The sequence below is a fragment of the Cricetulus griseus genome, chromosome 2, assembly GCF_003668045.3.
Source record: "Cricetulus griseus strain 17A/GY chromosome 2, alternate assembly CriGri-PICRH-1.0, whole genome shotgun sequence".
In the NCBI taxonomy this organism is placed as follows: Eukaryota; Metazoa; Chordata; class Mammalia; order Rodentia; family Cricetidae; genus Cricetulus; species Cricetulus griseus.
The window spans coordinates 288,695,824-288,715,769 of NC_048595.1; the positions used below are offsets into that span (position 1 = coordinate 288,695,824).

Here is a 19,946-nt window from a genome sequence, read left to right on the forward strand (position 1 = left end):
TTTTTGGAGCGCTTGTTTTTCCATCCCTCTCAGGGCCAGTTTTTCCTCTTAGGTATAACACACAGCTTGCATGGACCAAGCTGTGCCACTGCCCCATTAAAGGTGCTATGCTGTGCTGTGCGATTGTGCAGGCTTCTTGGTGGGAAAGGTCTGCTCTATCTGAGGGAGAGAGGTTAGCCTTAGGCCTATGACTGGGCCTTTGATCAGTAGGCAAAACCTCAGTTTTCCTCTCACTCACAGCATAGTCAGTGTGAGTCTCCTCCACCTGGATTTAGTCTACTGTCATATCTCTGTTGATGAGGATGTCAATCCCAGCAGGCACTCTGCCAGCCATGAGCCCTAACACTGGCCAGGCAGTTAGCTCTGTGAGCTTCAGGCAGTCCATCCTTCTCTTCCATCCCTGTGGTGTTCCTCTAGCCAGTGGCCCTCAAACCACAGTCTGTGGTAGAAGGGACCTTGCTTGTCTGCTCCCCCAATCCCACCCCCAGAATAAAAACACCTAGTGACTCAGGTGAAGGGCGACCATGGGAGAAGCCTTGTCATTTGGATTAGTCCAGTTCTGGATGAGACATAAAGTTAAGCAGCTAGGCAAATGTCAGCAGCCCATCCAGTGCCTCAAGAATTCTCCTAAAACTGTAGGATCCTCGGGACTACCCAGTAGGCAGAGCTCCATCTAGGGACTTGGGTGCCAGTCTGGAAAAGGTTCTTATGTGAACACATCAGATAACCATCTGGAACTGGCAGTCTGAGCAAAGGGTCTTTTCTCAAAGTGGCCCCAAAGGTTCTGGTAAAGATTAACCTCGGTTATGTGTGGCATTTGGCAGACTGCCTAGCAGAGGCCAGTGCTCACTGTATAATGACAGCAATTACACCAACCTAATAAAAATTATTCTTTTTGTGTAACCAATTACAGAGCCGATTAAAAACACAGATATAAAGTCTGCTTATTGGTTTTAGCCATGGACTTACTTTTGGGTCTTCCTAGGTCTGCCTCTGCCACCAGGATGAATGATAGACACCATGTTTCTCAGGCCCCATCCTATTAGAGCCCACCTCACAAGTTTTTGCTGTATCCTTATTTACTCTTTAAAAATAATTTTCCTACAGGGATTACATTTGTTTATAAGGGGAATTGAATTTTATTGTGATGGTAAATAGAAAGCTGTAATAGTAAGTAGCCCAGATACTTTTTAACATCTCCCTGATGTCCTTTGTATCAGGAGGGGCTGTGCACTGGTCTCTAAGACTGCCTCAGAGCTGTTGAGGAGCCCGAGTTGCCTCTGTGCTCAGCTCCTGGAGGAGAAGTGGTAACCCTGGGAGGGTGGATGAGTAGAGCATGGTATTTAGATAGGAATTCACCACACAAAAATGTCTAAATAATATGGGTTGTGAGTGGAAATGTGTATAGCAGCCTCACAGCCAATACTTCCTAGTTATAATTTCTAGTGTATTTTGTATTTTGACATTAGAGTTGGGATTCTGGTGCATTACTTTTCTCCTCTGGTAGCGTGCAAAGTACCTTCCAGCACCATGAGTGCTAACTAATAGGGAGAAGCTTCTAGTTGGGCAACAGCTCGATTTTTCCTTGTTTGATGACTAAGTAAGCAGTGTTTTCAGCAATAGGGCCTTACCATCAAGTTGTGGAGCGTAACCAATAACCTTTACAATAGCCTGTGATTTGGAGTTGGGGAGGGGCATTGTCTGTGGGCTCCCTTTGGCCAGTCACTCAGCATTATAACTCATTCCTGGCACTGAGGCATACGTTATTTAGTTGGGGCATTGTCTCCTCCAATACGGTGATTCCAGTTTAGTTCCTTTCATATATGCACATATTTCAGAGAATTTCTACAGTAATAGGTTTTAGTTGTTTTGTTTTTGTTTTTGGTGTTTCAAAACAGGGTTTCTCTGTTCTGGAACTCGTTCTGTAGACCAGGCTGGCCTTGAACTAGTGCTGGGATTAAAGGCCTGCACCACAACTGCTGGGCCGCACTAGAATGACATTTCAAATGCCTTTCATTTAAGTTATCCCTCCCCATAGTCCCTCCTTTATCCTGTCCTTCCATCTCCCTCCCACAAACTGGCATTTGCAAATGGATGAAAAATTCTGTAAGAAAGAAAGAAAAAGAAATGATCACACCCTGCAGTTTCCCTCAGTAGCAGGACTCCGTTTTGCTACTGTGTTATTCAGAATAACACACAGGTGAGCCACTGTGGTTGCTAGTGAATCAGATGCCACTTAATTTCAAAGGACATGCTGGAGATGAAAATCCGTGGGCGTTTGCAGAACCCCAGATGTTTCTGAACTTGCTTCACCCCATTGCGCTTCACTCAGGCACCGTTGTAGTTTGCATTGTGTGTCACAGCAGAGCTATTTAACCCCAAGGTCTTTGAAGTTGTGTCTTGTTTTCTTTTTCCACATTTTTGATTAAAAGACTAAAATCCCTTGGACTGAGTTCCAGATGTACTTTTCTGTCCTGGGTTCTAGTGTAAAGTGAATGGCATTTAATGGGGTTTTGTGTTAGAGAGAAGCATTGATTTATGTGGCTGTCAGAAGTTGGTCCTGGAAAGACACCTCACATTTGTAGGTTTTTAGGCACAAATAAGGCAAACATTTCAGGAAGACTCCTGTACTGCTCTCCAATCTCAGCTGCCTGGTATTGTGTAAATAAACACTGTGCACCAGTCAGCCGGCACATTAGCTCATCTCACGTGTGCTGCTGCAGAGTGAGGGTTGGGATGCTTGCGGTTGCTCAACTGAAGTGATGCAAGCTCTTTTGAACACAGCACTAGTATTTATTTTCCTGGCTTTTTGTATACACATACTTTAAAAGAAAACAGTAAGCTTGTTTGATACCTTTCCTCTGTTAAATTTCACTTTTGAGCAAAGGCTCTTCAGATGAGTTGTTTCTCTTTGGCTGCCTTAAATTCAGTACCTACTTCCAGAAAATTGTTTATGATATGCATATTAAATTATGCCTAATAAAACAGTTTTCTTCATAGCTTTCCCTGAGTGTAGTTCTTGAAGTTTGTTGGCTCTATATGAAAAACTTCAGCTCTCATTCCTTTTCGGATTTTCCTGTGCCCGCTTCTCTAGCTTTGGACTTGCAACATGGGTATTAGACTTCTTGATGTGGGCCTGCTGGTTGCTAAGCCCCACCCCTCTTCCCTTGGATCTCATCCAGCTGGGATGGTTTCTGTTGCTGCCTCTTCTGCCTGCCATGTCCAGTTTGCTGTTATTTCCAAAGTATTTATGGCTCAGGGTTAGTGTTCGTTTTTGCATGCTCTGTGTCACTCACTTCTGAACTGCCCCCCTTGGCTTTTCTCTTTGTGACATTTTCTTTTTTATGAACTTTGATAGGTTAGCAGAAATCATGGGTTTTGTATTTTGGGTATTGGATGTTGTTTCAGACTTAGTCCTGATGTGTAGTTAAGTTGCTGCGTTTCCTGGATGAATTGTAAACTAATAACGTTTCTAATCAGGGTGAAGACTGTCTCAACCAAATTAAATGCATTTTAAGAAAGTACAGTGGCAGAGCTTCACTGTCACAGGGTGTGGCCTTTAGCCTTCATGTTAGTTATGCATTGTGAGCAGTGGCTGGCTGGCTCATGGGGTGGCTTTCCTAATGCCTTTTCTGTGCTGTGTAATGATGAGGAAGGGTGTTTTGTGTTATTAAGAGAAGCTGTTTATAACAATGTTCACCTATACTTCAGTGTGATTCTTTAATGTTTGCTTTTATAGTAATTAAGTCAATTAAGTTCTTTGATTTTTGCAGTTTATTGTAACCATATGAGGTACCAATTAAAATCAATGTGTTTTGTTTTTTAATTAATGGTAGAATGGAAAATGAGATTACCAACTTCTATAGAATTATTCAAAGAGTGTATTTTTTTTTAATTTTTTTATTTGAATTAGAAACAAGATTGTTTTACATGTCAATCCCGATTCTCACTCCCTTCCCTCCTCCCCTACCACCCCCAGGGAGGGTGAGGCCTTCCATAGAGGGTCATCAGAGTCTATCATATCCTTTGGGATAGGGCCTAGGCCCACCCCCATGTGTCTCGGCTCAGGGAGTATCCCTGTATGTGGATTGGGCTCCCAAAGTCCACACCTATGCTAGGGATAAGTACTGAACTACTACAGGAGGCCCAGTAGATTTCTGAGGTTTCCTCACTGAAACCCATGTTCCTGGGGTCTGGATCAGTCCCATGCTGGTTTCCCAGCTATTATCCTGGGGACCAAGAGCTCCCCCTTGTTCAGGTCAGCTGTTTCTGTGGGTTTCACCAGCCTGGTCTGGACCCCTTTGCCCATCACTCATTCTCTGCAACTGGATTCCAGTTCAGTTCAGTGATGAGTTGTGGGTGTCTGCTTCTACTTCCACCAGCTGCTGGATGAAGGCTATAGGATGGCATATAAGTCAGTCATCAATCTCATTATCATTGGAGGGCATTTAATGAAAGAGTGTATTCTTTATTTGGTGAATGCAAGTGAATTTTTCCATGTAAGAGAGCACACCACAAATAATGATTGCTCAAGTCATAGTGTCCACTAGAGTTCTTTCACATGTGCTTTCTGTTTATAGCTCATGGCTCAAAGCCATGATGTGTAGATCGAATGAGGACTGTGTGTGTGTGTGTGTGTGTGTGTGTGTGCGCGTGCGTGCGTGCGTGCGCGCGCGCGCGTGTGTGCGCGTGCATGTGTATTGGTATGTGTATTCATGTATATGTGAGTGTGTATGAAATGACCTCTTCCTCCTATTTCACACCCACCCAACTTTGTGTCCTCATTTCTTAAGAACCCACTACATCCCGTTCGTGCTACTTGTATATTTTTAGGTGTGGGGCCATGTGCTGGAGTATGTTAGTCCTGCCAGACTCACACCCTTAGAGAAAACCGATTCTTCCTCTCCCAGCAGACTTCCATTGCCAACAGCTCCTCAGCTAGGAGTAGGACTTCTTGTCCACCTCCCCTCTACGTGCCTGGACTCTGTCTGGCTAAAGCCTGTACAGGTCTTTGTACATGCGCTCACGAACCTCCATGAGTTCCTATGCGAGACTTCCCTGTTGTGTTTTCTTTCCAGGCATGCATCACCTCTGGCTCTTACTTTCTGCTCCTCTTCCACCAATATCCTTGAGCCTTGAGAAGAGGAAGGGTGTGCCACAGATGTCTCATTTAGGGCTCAGCCCCCCTCAGTCACTTAATACCTTGCATCGTGGCCAGTTGTAGGTCTCAGTGTTAATCACCATCTACTGCAAACAGGATCTTCCCTGTGAGGTTTGACAGCTACACTGATAGATGCGTATAATGAGAAATCATTAGGAGTTGGTTTAATACCATGTGCTGTTGGCAGAATAATTGTAGTGGATTCTTTCCTAAGGGTTATGAGCTGTCTAGCCACATGTTCTTGAATGCAGTAACTGTGCCAGGTATGGGTTCCATCTCGTGGATCAGGCCTTAAATTCACTCAGAATGTAGTTGGTTACTCCCATGACATTTGTGCCACTATTGTACCAGTGGGCATATCTTGCCAGACCTGTCATTACTGTAGAGTTCATAGCAGAATAAGATTGGTGACTACTTTTCTCCAGTAGCATATATAGCACCATCTAGAACTGTGAAAACCTAGCCAGTAGGGATGAAGCTCCTAGGTCAACAACAGCTTGATATCTCCATGTTCTGTGACTCAAGTGTTGGTGAATTCAGCAATAAGGCCTTACTATCAAGTTTTGGAGAGTAACCAAGAGTAGTGGCAATAGTCTGTAATGTTTGGGGGTCTGTGGGACCTCAGTGACCAACAACTTCAGTAGAGGTAACCCATTCTTGACTTTGCCCTTTTTGTGTGTCAGTCTGTGATATGCTGTCAACTAGCGGTGTTGTTGCTCCATACAGGGCAACTGCATTTAAGTTCTTTTTAGGCTGTATGTTTATATTTTAGAAACCTTCTGCAGTAGTAGTTTTTCATGTGCCTTTTCAGAAGGTTAATTTTCCCTCGTATTCCCTCTCCTACCCTGCCCTCCTACCCCTCACCCCATCTAACCCTCCCTGTTCACTATCTCTTTCCTTCCTTATGTCATTGCAGTCTATCTCCCCTTCTTTGATTCCCTCCTCTCTCCAAGATTGCGAATTCCTGACCTCTGTAGGTATTCCAGATGAGATACATAGGTCTAAATATTGAAAGCTAACATCTGTTAATGGACAAAAACATGTCTTCTTTCTGGATTACCTTACTTAGTGATGTTTTTGTAGTTGGTGTTGAACCCAGAACCTTCTGCATACTAGGCCACCTCTGTACCATTGATCTGCTGTGCTATCCCAGAACTATTACTATTGATGAATAACATGTGGAAAAGAAAGAAATTACCTTGAGATGTGTAGCTGTGACAGTTAATATTTTTCAGTGAGTACAAAAGTGGAAATAAGAGTTCCCAAGTTAATACATAAGCTATTTGCTATATTACTTAAATGATAAACCTAGTTAGCCTAGTGAATAGGTAGGGGCCTTAGAAACTTACAGTTCAGGGTATTATTGTGTATACATGTTTGGGACTCTGTAGACATTTTTATGAAAGACCTAGAGTGGTCTGGTACAAGTACAGTCACTTGAAAATCAGTTTTAACTTGCTGATGGAATTTATTAATCTTTTAAAAAGTTTTAATTAGCATATTAGTTATACACAGTAGGTTTTATGGCATTTTCATACACATATTTACATGTATCTTGATCACATGCACGGTCCCTTCCCCAGCCTCTCGCACTCCCTAGTTTCCTTTTCCCCCATAGCCTCTTTGTCTTTTGTGTGAGCCAGTGAGTTTCATTAGAGCTACTTATGTGACCTGGGCATCTCACCAGTGGCTATGCCACTGAAGACTTTCGGTCCCATCATCCATATCATCCATCATTGTACAACGCCTCAGGGAACGAAGGGCCCTCATGAGCCCTACCCCTTCTGTGACAGTGTGCAGACCTCTTAAAGTGTATGTGGGCAAATGCAGGTGTTAGAATGCCAATTGCTTGATGTATCCATGTAAGTCAATTGAGAGACTACAGATCTCATTCTGTAGTCCAGGCTTGCCTTCTGCCGCAGCCTCCAATATGTTAGTATTCCAGGTGTGCACCACTATATTCTCAGCAATAGGTAGTTTTCATTGAGCACTTACTGGGTGCTAGGCACATGGTGTATTACATTGGACCTTTTAGTTAAGTGCTTATGGTTTATTTTCTTCCGTGTTAGTTATAAAAATGATATGAAACATTGATTTGCTTAGTTTAACAAAACCCATGTAAGGAACACAGACAACAAGGACTATAGTAGTCTTGGCTAGTGAGAGCTCTGCTGTGCCTGCCCATATCATAACATGCTGTTCCTCCAGTCATAGTGACGCTGCTCTTGCAGGAACAGGGTTTGGAGTTTTGACCATTACAAATAATATGACTAGGAGCCTTTTGTGCACATGTCTGCTACCTGTCTTTAGTATATGTATGTGCCTTGGGATTAACTTGCTGATCTGTAGTAGCCCTTGTGTGGCTTTAGTTTCCACAGGCAATCCAAAACTGGCCTCGTGTTGTCCTGTGCAAGGTATTACTTGTACAAGTAGTTACAGTGATTATTTCTCATTATCTTTTCATCCTAATAAGTTTCAATTTTCACCAATTTGGTGTTGGTTTTTTGTTGTTGATAGTAAAGTTGGGTACTACTTCTCGAGTCTTAGACTTTTTTTTGTAGTATAGGAACCTTGTGCGTGCATACAAGACAAGCACTGTACACTGAGCTATATCCCTAGCCCAATGTTTTCTTTAAAGGTTTGCACAAATATTTTGCCAGTTTTTAAGTGCATTGTTTTTTCTGATACCTGTATTTTGGACTTTGTTGTTTATGTGTGATATTTTCTGCTTTGGCTCAGGTTTTCACTCTGTTGTCTCAGTTGAAATTTTGTGGTTTAAAATTTACTTGATTAATTCCCTTAAGAAACTTTCTTCTCCTGCGAGTTAATGAGGATTTTCTTCAGGGTTCTGTTTAAAAGCTTCTGTTTTCCTATTTGACATGTAGATCTTTATACCACCTGGGATTAATTTCCATAGGCCAGCACCCAATTTCATTTTACTTTTCTTCCATGGAGTGCTCACTTGTTTCGATTAGCTGTACTGCTTAACTCATTTAATCCTCACCACAGGTGTGGTTACTGCTCTTAATCTTTGCTTCTTCAGTTTTCTTGGTCGGATGGAGCAGGGGTCATTTCCTTCTGAATCCTCAGCAGTGAATTAAGTGAGTATGTATTAGCATCATCTTCTGCAGCTCTGCAGTCTGTTTTGGTAGAGTATGTTGTGAACATCCATCTCAGTCGCATTTATTCTGGCCTGCGTGTTTGAGAGATAGCACACCATTTTATCCTCTCTCTCTCTCTCTCTCTCTCTCTCTCTCTCTCTCTCTCTCTCTCTCTCTCTGTGTGTGTGTGTGTGTGTGTGTGTGTGTGTTTACCTGCTAGCACATGAACATGTCTATAGAGACGACTTGATGTGATATCTTCCTTGATCTTCCTTGGTTGCTTTTTACTTTATTTTTTTGAGACAGTTTCTCACTGAACCTGGAGCTCACCATTTATCTGCCAGACTACTTGCCCAGTGATTTCTCCTCAATTCACTTGCTTCTTTGGTGCTGGGACTTGAGGCATAAGCCACCATGCCATACTTCTCACATGGTGCTGGGACTCTGAACTCGGGTCCTCTTGGCTTGTGTAGCAAGCGCTTTACATGCGGAGCATCCCCTCAACCCCCAATCCCTATTTTTCAGGTGATAGCTTCTGTTTTGATTTTTCGAGTTCAATAATGGTGATGTCACACATTATTTCCTTGTGATTTTTGGATTAGCATTGATTTTATATTGTGACATAAGTTACTAGAAAGAAAACTGTATTGGACACAGTTTTGGAGTTGTGTTTCAGATGTACATAAAGCTTATCTTGTTGGCAGCGTTCAGAAACAGATGGGCTGTTGTGATGTATATATGAGGACATTAGTTACCGTTATCCCCGCTTTGAGGCTTTAGAATTAGATTAGCTCTCACATGGCATGACTGGGTTTTACTGTGTGAGTTTCGCAGGAAAGGAAATTTGTCAAAATCGTGGTATTGTTTGAGAATTGGCTGGTGGAGAACAGCAGGCAGTGATGTCAGAAAACAAGTTGTGGAAGCCTTGAATCTTTCAGGGAGGAGCAGGGCAGTTCTTTCTGATGATGCCTCCTCCCTCTCCACCTGAGTGAGGTTTGTATTTACTCAATTGCATTTCTTTTTGTTTGGGACTTAAAAGATTTTTTAAAACTATGTCTTTGTTCTTTGGGAATTTCATACAACATTTTTGACAAATTAAAGCATGGATAGCAAGTGTCACTGTCATAACTCTTCTTAGGTGGCTCAGTGGTGGTGGGTGGGCATCTAGTATTGTCTGGGTGCTGTTCTGTGCCAGCACTCTGCCTCCCACGTGGGCCACAGGAAATGCTGCCTGCTTCTGTTCAGTCCGTGCCCTTCAGGAAGAGTCGGGTGAGGCCCTGGAATCCAGGGCGGGACTGTGCTTGCCCCCTCATTGCAAACTTGCCAAAGCTGGTGCACGGGTCTATTTTTAGCTCTGTCTGATTTGTAACTCTTAGTCTTTTGCTGTTTTCTCTTCAGTTTGTAGTTTTCGGTTTGAAGCTCAGTCAGTTAGAAAGAGCTCCAAAGGTGTCAGAAATGGTGCACTGATTGTGCCCACATTGCACCTGACAGTGCACTCCCAATGTGGCCATGAGCACCATCATCGCTCCCTTGAAGGGTTATGGAGGAGGGGTTAAGATCCTGAGGAGACACAGGTGGAGAAGTTCTGCAGCGTTCTCAGAGAAAGCTGTGACTGCAGTTCTTGTGTGACTAACAGGCTCTTTCTCCATTTGTTTTCTTGTAGGCCGGAGTGCATGTTGGGAGAGTCAGCTTGCAAGAGCCTGGAATCTGACCCAGAGGATTTTTCTGATGAAGTGAATACAGAAAACCTCTACAGCACCTCACCCCCAAGCACGCCACGGCAGATGAAACGCCTGTCAACCAAGCACCAGAGGAACAGCCTAGGGAGGCCGGCCAGCCGGTCAAATTTGAAAGGTGAGCCTGCGATCTAAAAGATGCACCTGAGAGGGGGTGTGTCAGGGGCAGTGTGTCACCTTTATGTGACTGTATCAATTGACAAGTCTTTTTGACAGTGCTAATGACTCTTTTGTTTTAAACTTTACCTCAGTGTTATCTGTAGAGTTTGTTATTTTGAATTATCACTGATAGCTGTGTTGCTAGTAGAGAGACAGGTGGTTTGTTCAGTAGAGGAAGCTTTGTCCTGGGTTGTGGTTGAAGTCAGTGTGTGCCAGCCTACAAACCCAATACTACATTGATGGCCTGCAATTACTCTTTATCTCTTGCCTGGGGTTTCCAAGTCTTCTCTCCAACTGTGGTAAAGGTGGGGGGTGGGAGGAGACAGCCAGGCTGTGGATTCCTGAATTCTGGAACTAGCCAAAGCCTTTGTCTACTGCCAGTGATACAGAGTGTAGGGGTCTTGCTTGCTGTCTCATTCAGGGTTCTCTTGCTGTGAAAAGACAACATGGCAATTGGGGTGCCTTACGATGTCAGAGGTTTAACCCATTATCGTAGTGGCGGGACATGGCGGCACACAGGCAGACAGGGTGTGCTGGAGGAGGAGCTGTGTGGGGTGGTGGGGCTGTCTCCTGCTATATAGGGTGTGCCAGTGGGTATAGCTTGAACATATGAGACCTCAAAGCCTACCCCCACAGTGACACACTTCCTCCAATAAAGCCACATCTACTCCAATACCACCACACCTTCTAATAGTGCACTCCCAATGGGAGCCATTTTCCTTCAAACCACCACACTTGCTAAGCAGCTGCTAGATGGGACCCCCAAAACCAGAAGCCACAGAGGGAAATGAGATGCTATCCCAGATCCAGAAGTCATGGAGGCAAACTAGATGGTGCCCCTGATCTGGGAACCACAGAGGAAACTGGATGGCACCCCATATGTTTGATCATGAAAGAGACATAGATGGTACCCCAGATCTGGGATCCACTGAGGGAACCTATTCTTCCCCTTTCTCTTTGTGTACGATCTCAGAGCCCAGCTATGTCCTGTTCCTAGAAGCTGATAACATGGCTCTTTGTCCTTTTACTTCCCCAGAGCTCATCCTGACTGCTCTTTCCCAAGGCGGGTGAGTGGAACTATGCAAGATGCTGCCTCCTTGTGCTGCCAAATGCGGCCTGTCAGCCCAGCCACTGAAACCTTGGCGCTTAGAGTTTTCTGTTGAGTTCAGCAAACTGCTTTTCTCAAGTTGGATCCCATGGCTTCTTGAAACCTGTTGTGTAGATTTGGGTCCATTTTCACCTCAGCTGAGGTTTTCACCGGTTGACCTCTAGGTCATTTCTTCTCTCCCTGTCCTCAGCCAGCTTTTTCTTTTCCTTGGTCAGTTCTCATCTCCGCCTCCCAAGTGCTGGGATTAAATTTGTGACACCCTCCCATCCCCAACCCACACCCCCACCATGATTTTTTATTTTTTTTTACAAATAGCTAATTTTAAACTCCCTTTTAAAGTGTTTATTTACAGTAGAATTTTTGTTGCAGCTACAGTTTAGAAACTAGTAACAAGTTTGTGACCTTGAAAATCTGTCTCTGTCCATTTTCTCAGAGAAATCTCTCATATGTGCACTGGGGTTTCCGACCTAAAGTGTCAGAGAAGGGGCATCTGCTGAGTCTGGTGTTCAGTCAGTTGCTTGGTGGGGGACAACTGTCTGTAGTATGTCCTCTTTTCGTTGCTCATTGGGCTATGCTCTTCAGCACAGGAGTTGGGCATCAGCTCCCCATCTTACAGACTAGGAGCCTAGGGGATTTAAAGCAGAAGACCTGATTTTGTCTCTAATTCTCTTTGAATTGGTTTTGACTTTTATCTCCAGTTGAGTGACAGAGAGTTAAGTGTAACCAAAGGCACCAGTTGGATTTATTTCACGACTTCCTGCTCCTGTCTTTCTGCTGTATAGAGAATGGATGGAAAAGAAAAAATTGCCTTTTCCTTCTCAACTGCTTTGAATTATTTTGTTTCATAAAATTATAGAGTTTTAGGGATGGCAGGGTCTTAGTTACCTACACGTCTGCTGTTTTTAATGAAGCAGCTGATGCTCTCAGGCCTTTAGAGTCATAGCTGTCTAATCTGAGTCCAGGAACATAGGGACCTTAGTGACTTCTCTTTCTTACTGCAGAGGATTATACACTGGTTGTGAAGCTTAGAAACACAAACAGAAGCATACTGACCATAGGGAAAAAATGAGCTCTTTGAGCCTATCAGCCTGCCATCTGCTTGCATGTCTTTACACTGTTTACTGTTGACAGCTGGCTTCTATGCTTCATACTTCCTGAGGTGCTCATGCCTCAGTGACCTGGGCTCCTGGCTCCTGGCTCTGCAGTGTCATTTGCAGTTTGTCTGAGCCTCTGGGTTTCTGTTTCAAATGTTCTTGTGGGTTGTTAGAATGTAGCCCTACATGTGTCATCCTGTAAGTTATTTGTTGTCAAAAATTTTGTTCATAAATGCCTAGAGCAGATATAATGAGGCATCCATCTGGGGCAAGTGGGCCATCTTAATAATGAGGCATTTGTATTCTAATAGTACAGTAGCCCCTTAGAACTCATTCACCCTCAAAACTTACCTGGGCAGTGTGATGCCCAAGAGTCCAAACACAGTAGCTGTACAGTGTGATACACAAGAGTCCAAACACAGGTGCCAGGTTGTCTGGATTCTCGTCTGGCTCTGGGATGGTCAAGGTGTGCAACCACTGAGTGTCATTCTCTTATCTGTAAATTTTTTTTTTTTTTTTTTTATAGTGTGTTGAGGGTTATGTGGTAACTGTCAGTATTATTTAAACTAAAAACACTTCCTTCAACACTTCATTTTCTCTTAAAATATAATTAAAATCTTATATTGTTTATATATCTTATTAATTGGCAACCCCCATTTTAGGACATGAAGACTAGCTGTTTGTGATCATATGGCTATTTTACCTGCATCTTCTTCCTAAACATCCTCTTCCTGCATCCTCTTCCTACAGTTGTGACTGTAGCTGTTGTTGCTGTTTAGACTTCCTTTCTCCTTCTTCCTTTCCTCATGTCTGTCTTGTGTTTCTCCTTCATTCTTTCCATTGACTCCACAGATACATCCTGTTTTAGATGATGGATAAGCATGGTCCATCTCTTGCAGGGAGCCCACAGCTCAGAGGCAGCACACTAGTGTGGTCAGGTGCATGAGGTCATCAAGGGTGCATGAGGTCATCAAGGGTGCACAGGAGGGGCATTGAGAAGACCCGCTGGAAGACTTCTGGAACAAATGGTGTTTGTGCTGTGGCCAGGCTGAGTCAGGGAAAGCACGATTTCAGACTTGTGCATGAGTCATAACAATCTGCTGGTCCCTTGGTATTTTGAAGAGCTCCTTAGAATCAATCAGATTGGTCAGATTTCTTTTCAGAGCTTTTCATGGTCTGTGGACTAGAGCATTCCTCCTGCTTTCCAGTGGCTCTGTGAGTCATACTGTAGTCAAAGTTAGACTCACTGGACAAATAAGTACCTGATGAAATTTCCATTATTGTGGTTATCTATTGCCCTTTATAAACCACCTTGAAACTCTGGGTGACATTGTATCTAGTCATTGCTCATAATTCTGTCATGCAAGAATTTAGGCAAAGTAGAAGGTCATCTGCCCATGCTGTCTGGAGCCTTAGCTCGAACAGTTCCACTGGCTGGAAATATGGCGTGGTTTGGCTAGAGCCCCAACTTGAGTGCTTAGCCCTTCTCCATGTGGCATCTGCCATGTCTCAGATGTCCCAGGTGCCTCCCTTGCTTTCATATCTGGATCTGAGCTGAGGTAGCAAGACCAGGCAGGGGCTGGCCGACTTTCTATGTGGTAGTTTATGTGGCTGGCCTGGATGTGTGCAGGTGTCCTGGTTCCTGAGGAGTTGAACCTCTCACATGGCAGGTGGCTTCTCTCAGAGCAAGGGTTTTGAGAGTCTAGTGTAGAGGTTCTGAGGCTTCCTGAGACTCTGTCTTGGAAGTCTTGATGCATCCTTTCTGCTGCACTGGTGCTCTGCTATCTCTGTGGGGTTAGAGGATTGGCTCTTACTGAAATTATTTGGTGGAATTGCAGAGTTTCCAATGGATTTCTGTCAGTAATGTGCTGGGATGGTAAACTCAAACAGGAGACATCAGAGGTGAGACACTGGTACTGAGAAGAGCACTGCATCCTAGCGGGCAAACACTGCATCCTAGCTGGTGAGCGCTGCATCCCAGAGGTGCTCTGCATCCTAGCAGGCCAGCACTGCATCTTATTGGGCCAGCACTGCATCTTATTGGGCCAGCACTACATCCTAGCAGGCCAGCACTGCATCCTATCGGGTGAGCACTGCATCCTAGCAGGCCAGCTGTGCTTTGTAAAGCTGCACTGTCACGATGCTTTAAAACTTAGTTGTTAGAGCATGCAGTGCAGGTGAAGGCTGCTATTTCCTGCTGTGTGATGGGTGACTGCCATTCTTGTCAGCACATTTAAACTCATGTTTTCTTTGGACCCATTTTCCTTAGGGGTTTTCTCCCATATTTTCAAATAAGCCCCCCTCTGTGTCTTTGTACACTGTGGAGTTATTTTGGAGACTAGCTACTTAGTGATGGATCTGCTGTACTGCAAAGTGTGTGTGTTTAAAGTTGGTAGGTAGTGCCTAGGCCATTCCTTGGTAGGACTATTCTTGCTTTTACTCTTAGCACAGTATGTGAAAGCCTTGTTTGTTTGTATTTTCTACATTATTAATGTTTTGAGTTTCTGCTAGCCTGCTTTTAGCTGTTTAAATGTGCTTTTTTTTTCTTTTCCCCAAGACAGGGTTTCTCTGTGTAGCTTTGGCTGTCCTGGAACTTGCTCTATAGATCAGGTTGGCCTCGAACTCATAGAGATCCACCTGTCTCTGCCTCCCAAGTGTTGGAATTAAAGGTGTGCTTTGCTACCACCACCCAACAAATTTGCTTGTGTTTCCTAAGGGGAATTGATGATTGCAGTTACATAAAGGTAGTGTGAAATTTGTTAGAAAAAGGAGGTCCAATATAAATACCATGTGTTGACATAGTGTGTATCTAAACCATGATGTGTGCACACCAACAGCTTGAAGCACAGTGTTTTCGGAAAACAGCTTCGAGAAAAATGCAGGAGCAAAGGCCAAGTCGTCTGCAAGTGTTCTTTGTGCCACTGCCATGGTGACTCCAAAGCCCTAGAGTTACCATCAGATTCTCAGATGGAGTCTGTCACCCAGAAAAGGGTAGGAAACACTGACCTGGGCTGCAGAGATGGTTCAGTGGTTAAGAGTGCCTGCTGCTCTCTGGAAGATGGGAGTTCAATTTCCAGCACCCACATCAGACAAGCGGCCTTTAACCCCAGTTCTGGAGATCTGGTACCCTCTCCTGGACTCTTCAGGCACATGCACCCATGCACATGCACACCTATCACATGTAAATAAAAAGAATAATAAAATGAAGTACCAACCTAGGATTTGTCCTACACTTGAGAAGTTTCTCTTCCTAGAATGGCTCATCCCAAGATGTGTTAACACCATATATGTATGAAGGCTTTCATAGGCAGCTAACTCAAACCCATTGCTGAAGCTACAGTCTCTCTTGGTGTTGGTCAGGAATAGACCACTACCAACTCCAGCTGTGTATGTGAGTTTTTCAAAATCCTGACTGACAAAGCCCACAGCAAGGGTGTCAGCATAATTCCAGCTGTGGGGGACACACTGCCTGTGACACTGTGATTGCTGCCTCATCCTTTTTAAATTCCTGCTTAACTTATTTAAACTGTGTGAGTCGGTTCACGTGGTGGGCAGAGGTCAACACTGGGCTTTTCCTTGATTGCTCTGCAGTTTCTCTTCTGTGGCAGGGTCTCTTGCTGAACCTGGAGTTCAGCGGCACTGACCTGCCAGCAGGTGTCGGATCCTCCTGCCACCACCCGGCAGCACTGGGCTCACAGATGCCGTGAGTCCACCTGACTTTGATGTGGCAGTTAGGATTTCAGGCTGCTTGAGTGGAAGGACCTTACCCACTGAGCATCTCCTCAGCCTGGTGCCTCAGGTTCTCATGTCTTATCACCTCATTCTACCAGGAGATTTAAATAGTTTGCCTCTAAATGAAGACATTTTGCAAGACAAAGGCATCAATTGGCTGTTCTCTTGAACTCAGTTTCTGTCACACTTCCTGTGCCATTTCCCCTTCTTAAAGTCAAAGGTGTTTACATCAAATTGAGGGGTTCAGTACATTTGTAGTGTTGAATTCAACAGATTGTTCAGTGGTTGTGAGTATAAAAGAACACAAGTATATAGTAAGAAAAATGAATACAAGCATTAAAATATTGCCAAGTGCTAGGTTTTGATGACTTTCAAGTTTCAGCTTAGGAACCTGTGTTTCTCACAGTGATAGCCTGAGTGGAAGTACATGTGAGTATCAGTTTGGTTTAAAACAGTGACTAGCTTATATTTTAGAGTTTCATACTGCTGATTTTTTTTTTTTCCTTTTCAATAGAAAAAATGAACACACCAAATCAGTCTCCACACAAAGATGCAGGGAAGGGAGTAGAGACTGTGGAAGAATACAGCTACAAGCAGGAGAAGAAGATCCGAGCCACCCTGAGAACCACAGAGCGAGACCATAAGAAGAACGCTCAGTGCTCCTTCATGCTAGACTCAGTAGCCGGGTCTTTGCCAAAAAAATCGATTCCAGACGTGGATCTCAATAAGCCTTACCTCAGCCTCGGCTGCAGCAATGCCAAGCTGCCGGTCTCTATGCCCATGCCTATAGCCAGAACTGCACGGCAGACTTCCCGGAGTGACTGCCCAGCGGATCGCTTAAAGTTCTTTGAAACACTGCGCCTTTTGCTAAAGCTTACCTCAGTCTCGAAGAAGAAGGACAGGGAGCAGAGGGGACAAGAAAACACGGCTGCTTTCTGGTTCAACCGATCAAACGAACTGATCTGGTTAGAACTCCAGGCCTGGCATGCAGGTCGCACCATCAATGACCAGGACCTCTTTTTATACACGGCTCGCCAAGCCATCCCGGATATCATCAATGAAATCCTCACGTTCAAAGTCAATTATGGGAGCATTGCCTTTGCCAGAAACGGAGCTGGTTTCAATGGCACCTCCTTGGAAGGGCAGTGCAGAACCCCTCACGGGACAAACAGTACGGGCTGTTCAACGTACCATGAGCATCTCCAGCGCCAGAGGGTCTCCTTTGAGCAGGTGAAGCGGATAATGGAGCTGCTGGAGTACATAGAAGCACTTTATCCGTCACTGCAGGCGCTGCAGAAGGACTACGAGAGATACGCCGCCAAAGACTTCGAGGACAGGGTGCAGGCGCTCTGTCTGTGGCTGAACATCACGAAAGATTTAAATCAGAAGCTGAGGATTATGGGCACTGTTCTGGGAATCAAGAATCTATCAGACATTGGCTGGCCAGTGTTTGAGATCCCTTCCCCTCGGCCATCCAAAGGCCATGAGCCAGAAGATGAGGGCGAGGACACAGAGGGAGAGCTGAAAGAACTGGAGAGCGGGACCGAGGAGAGTGATGAAGAGCGAACCCCCAGCCCGAGGGTTCCAGAGCTCAGGCCTTCCACAGACAATGTTTTGGACATCCACTCACAGGATTGCATATCCAGGAAACTCGAGAGGCTCGAGTCCGAGGAGGACTCTGCAGGCTGGGGAGCAGCAGACTGTGGCACCGAAGCCAGCTTCAGTAGGCATTGCTTGACTTCTATTTATAGACCATTTGTGGACAAAGCCCTGAAGCAAATGGGGCTAAGAAAGCTGATTTTACGACTTCACAAGCTAATGCACGGCTCCTTACAGAGGGCTCGTGTTGCTCTGGCGAAGAGTGACCATCCAGTGGAGGTAGGTTTCAGTGGGCACTGTACCACACTCACATCTTCAGTCCCTACTTACTGGGCAGTATCAGCCATAGAGGGCTCAATAGTCTTAACGTTGCAAGGCCTAAGTGGCAGATATGAGTCGCATGTGTAATTATTGCCATAAAGTATTATGGTAAGGGGAGCTATGAAAAGCTCATCTAGGTTTAGTGAACGAAGTGAAGGTGGTGTGTGGATGGAAGGCAACCATATAAATACTGTCTAGAATGGGTGAGCTAATCGTACAGTGAGGAGGCGGTCCTGGGTAACCACAGGCCGCAGCTAAGCCAGGAATAAAGTGGGTGGCACACACAGGTATTTCAAAATGGACACAGCCTTCAGAGTCACAGATCAGCCATTCGCTCATTTATTCATTCACTCACTCATTCACTTACTCGCTCACTCAGTCACTCATTCGCTCACTCACTTATTCACTTGCTCGCTCACTCATTCATTCACCCTGGTCCTGAGGAGCCTTGTTCATGTTAGGCAGTACTCCACCACCGAGCTGGATCTCTAGCTATTTGGATTCTCTGAAAAAGTTTGTTCTGGTCTGGGATGCAGTTGAGCGCTAAGCCCTGGATGTAGTCTTGGTCTCTAGCATGGCAAAACAACAAACACAAAACACCAGAGAGCTCTGAATTAGCATTGGAAGTAGCTTACCGCCACACTACGCAACAAAGCCCAGTTTTGGTGACTGGATTTTAAAGAGTTAGAAGTGTGAAAGTCACACACGAGGGACTCACATACTGCCGGTCAAGGCTGACTTGCTCTGTGAAGGTAGAGGGGCTTGGTTACTAAGCGCATCTTCCAAGCTCTGGAGCATGGCCGCTAGAGGAAGAAGGTCGTGATTTGACTTTGGAAGCTTGACTCTTTAGAAAGTCCTTGTTGTTGAGGGTGGTAAAATTAAGAAGGGCCGTATTGTGGGGCACTGATCTAGAGTCTAAAATAGAAGAAGTAGTTTTTCTCTCCTGAGGTTACATGTTCACATGGCTGACAACACAGGTCTGAGTCCTCTGAGATTCCAAGTTCCTAAGTGGGTTGGTGAGTCCAATTTTAGCAGCCATATATGGATATACTTACCACTTTATTTTTTAAGATTTAATTCATTGTGTAATCTGGCTGGATTTGGAGTCAGAAACGACAGAAGGCGTTTCATAAATCAGAAGACACCTGAAGAGAGCCCAGGGTTTGCAGCTTTGTGTCTGCATCCTCACAACCAGGTCAAGTGCTCATACACAGCGAATGAAGTGTTTTTCTTTCTCACACATGAGTCATTATATAATACGATTTCATCGTGCAGATTTCACAAAGCAAAACTGTAGATGTCAAATAAGGATTTGTTGCTGATTTCACACGGTGAATTCTGTGCTTTAGGAATTAATCTATAGGGGCATCAAGACACATGTGGCAAGGCAGGGTTGGTTTTTTATTTTATTTTATTTTATTAAAAAGTTAGTTTTGAGGTGATTCAATTGGCAAAGGCTGAATGAGAATTAACCTTCAGATGGCTGAAGTAGGAAGCGTCCGCTGTTTCAGTTGGGTTCGTACAGTGTCAGATAGTCAAAGAGTCACAGGTACAGCTGGAGCCCTGCAGCCCAGGCCAACCACACTGACAGGTGAGGAGGCCCTGAGGTCACAGTTAACTTGGTGCAAAAGTAAGAGTCTGTGTTCTTCATCCCCACTTCAGGAATACAATGCCTGTAAGTGCAGGCATACGTGCATGTGTGCCACGTGCATGTATGTATGAAGTGTGTGCTGTGCATACATGTGCTTATATGTGTGTATACACTCATCCAGACTTTATTTTGTCGTAGTCGTGTTTCTTAGTATTTCAGGGAAAGAGCCAAATTGTTTTCAGGGCTGGAGGACAATTTCATTAAGGTTTCAAAGAAAACCCCCAGGGTGGGCCAGCTGTAAGTCCCAGCAGCTGCCTGGAGGAGGAGGCTGGGGCAGAGAGAAG

General features: G+C 44.6%; 1 protein-coding gene across 2 annotated transcripts in view; it reads left to right on the forward strand.

The window, feature by feature from the left end:
* Positions 1 to 19,946, forward strand: part of Map3k4 (mitogen-activated protein kinase kinase kinase 4) — an 88,257-nt gene that overhangs the window by 26,025 nt on the left and 42,286 nt on the right. For both annotated transcript variants that reach the window (XM_027401100.2, XM_027401101.1), the window contains exons 2-3: positions 9,926 to 10,116; positions 16,606 to 17,969. In XM_027401100.2, coding sequence (XP_027256901.1) covers positions 9,926 to 10,116; positions 16,606 to 17,969 — 1,555 coding nt within the window. The remainder of the gene's footprint in view (positions 1 to 9,925; positions 10,117 to 16,605; positions 17,970 to 19,946) is intronic.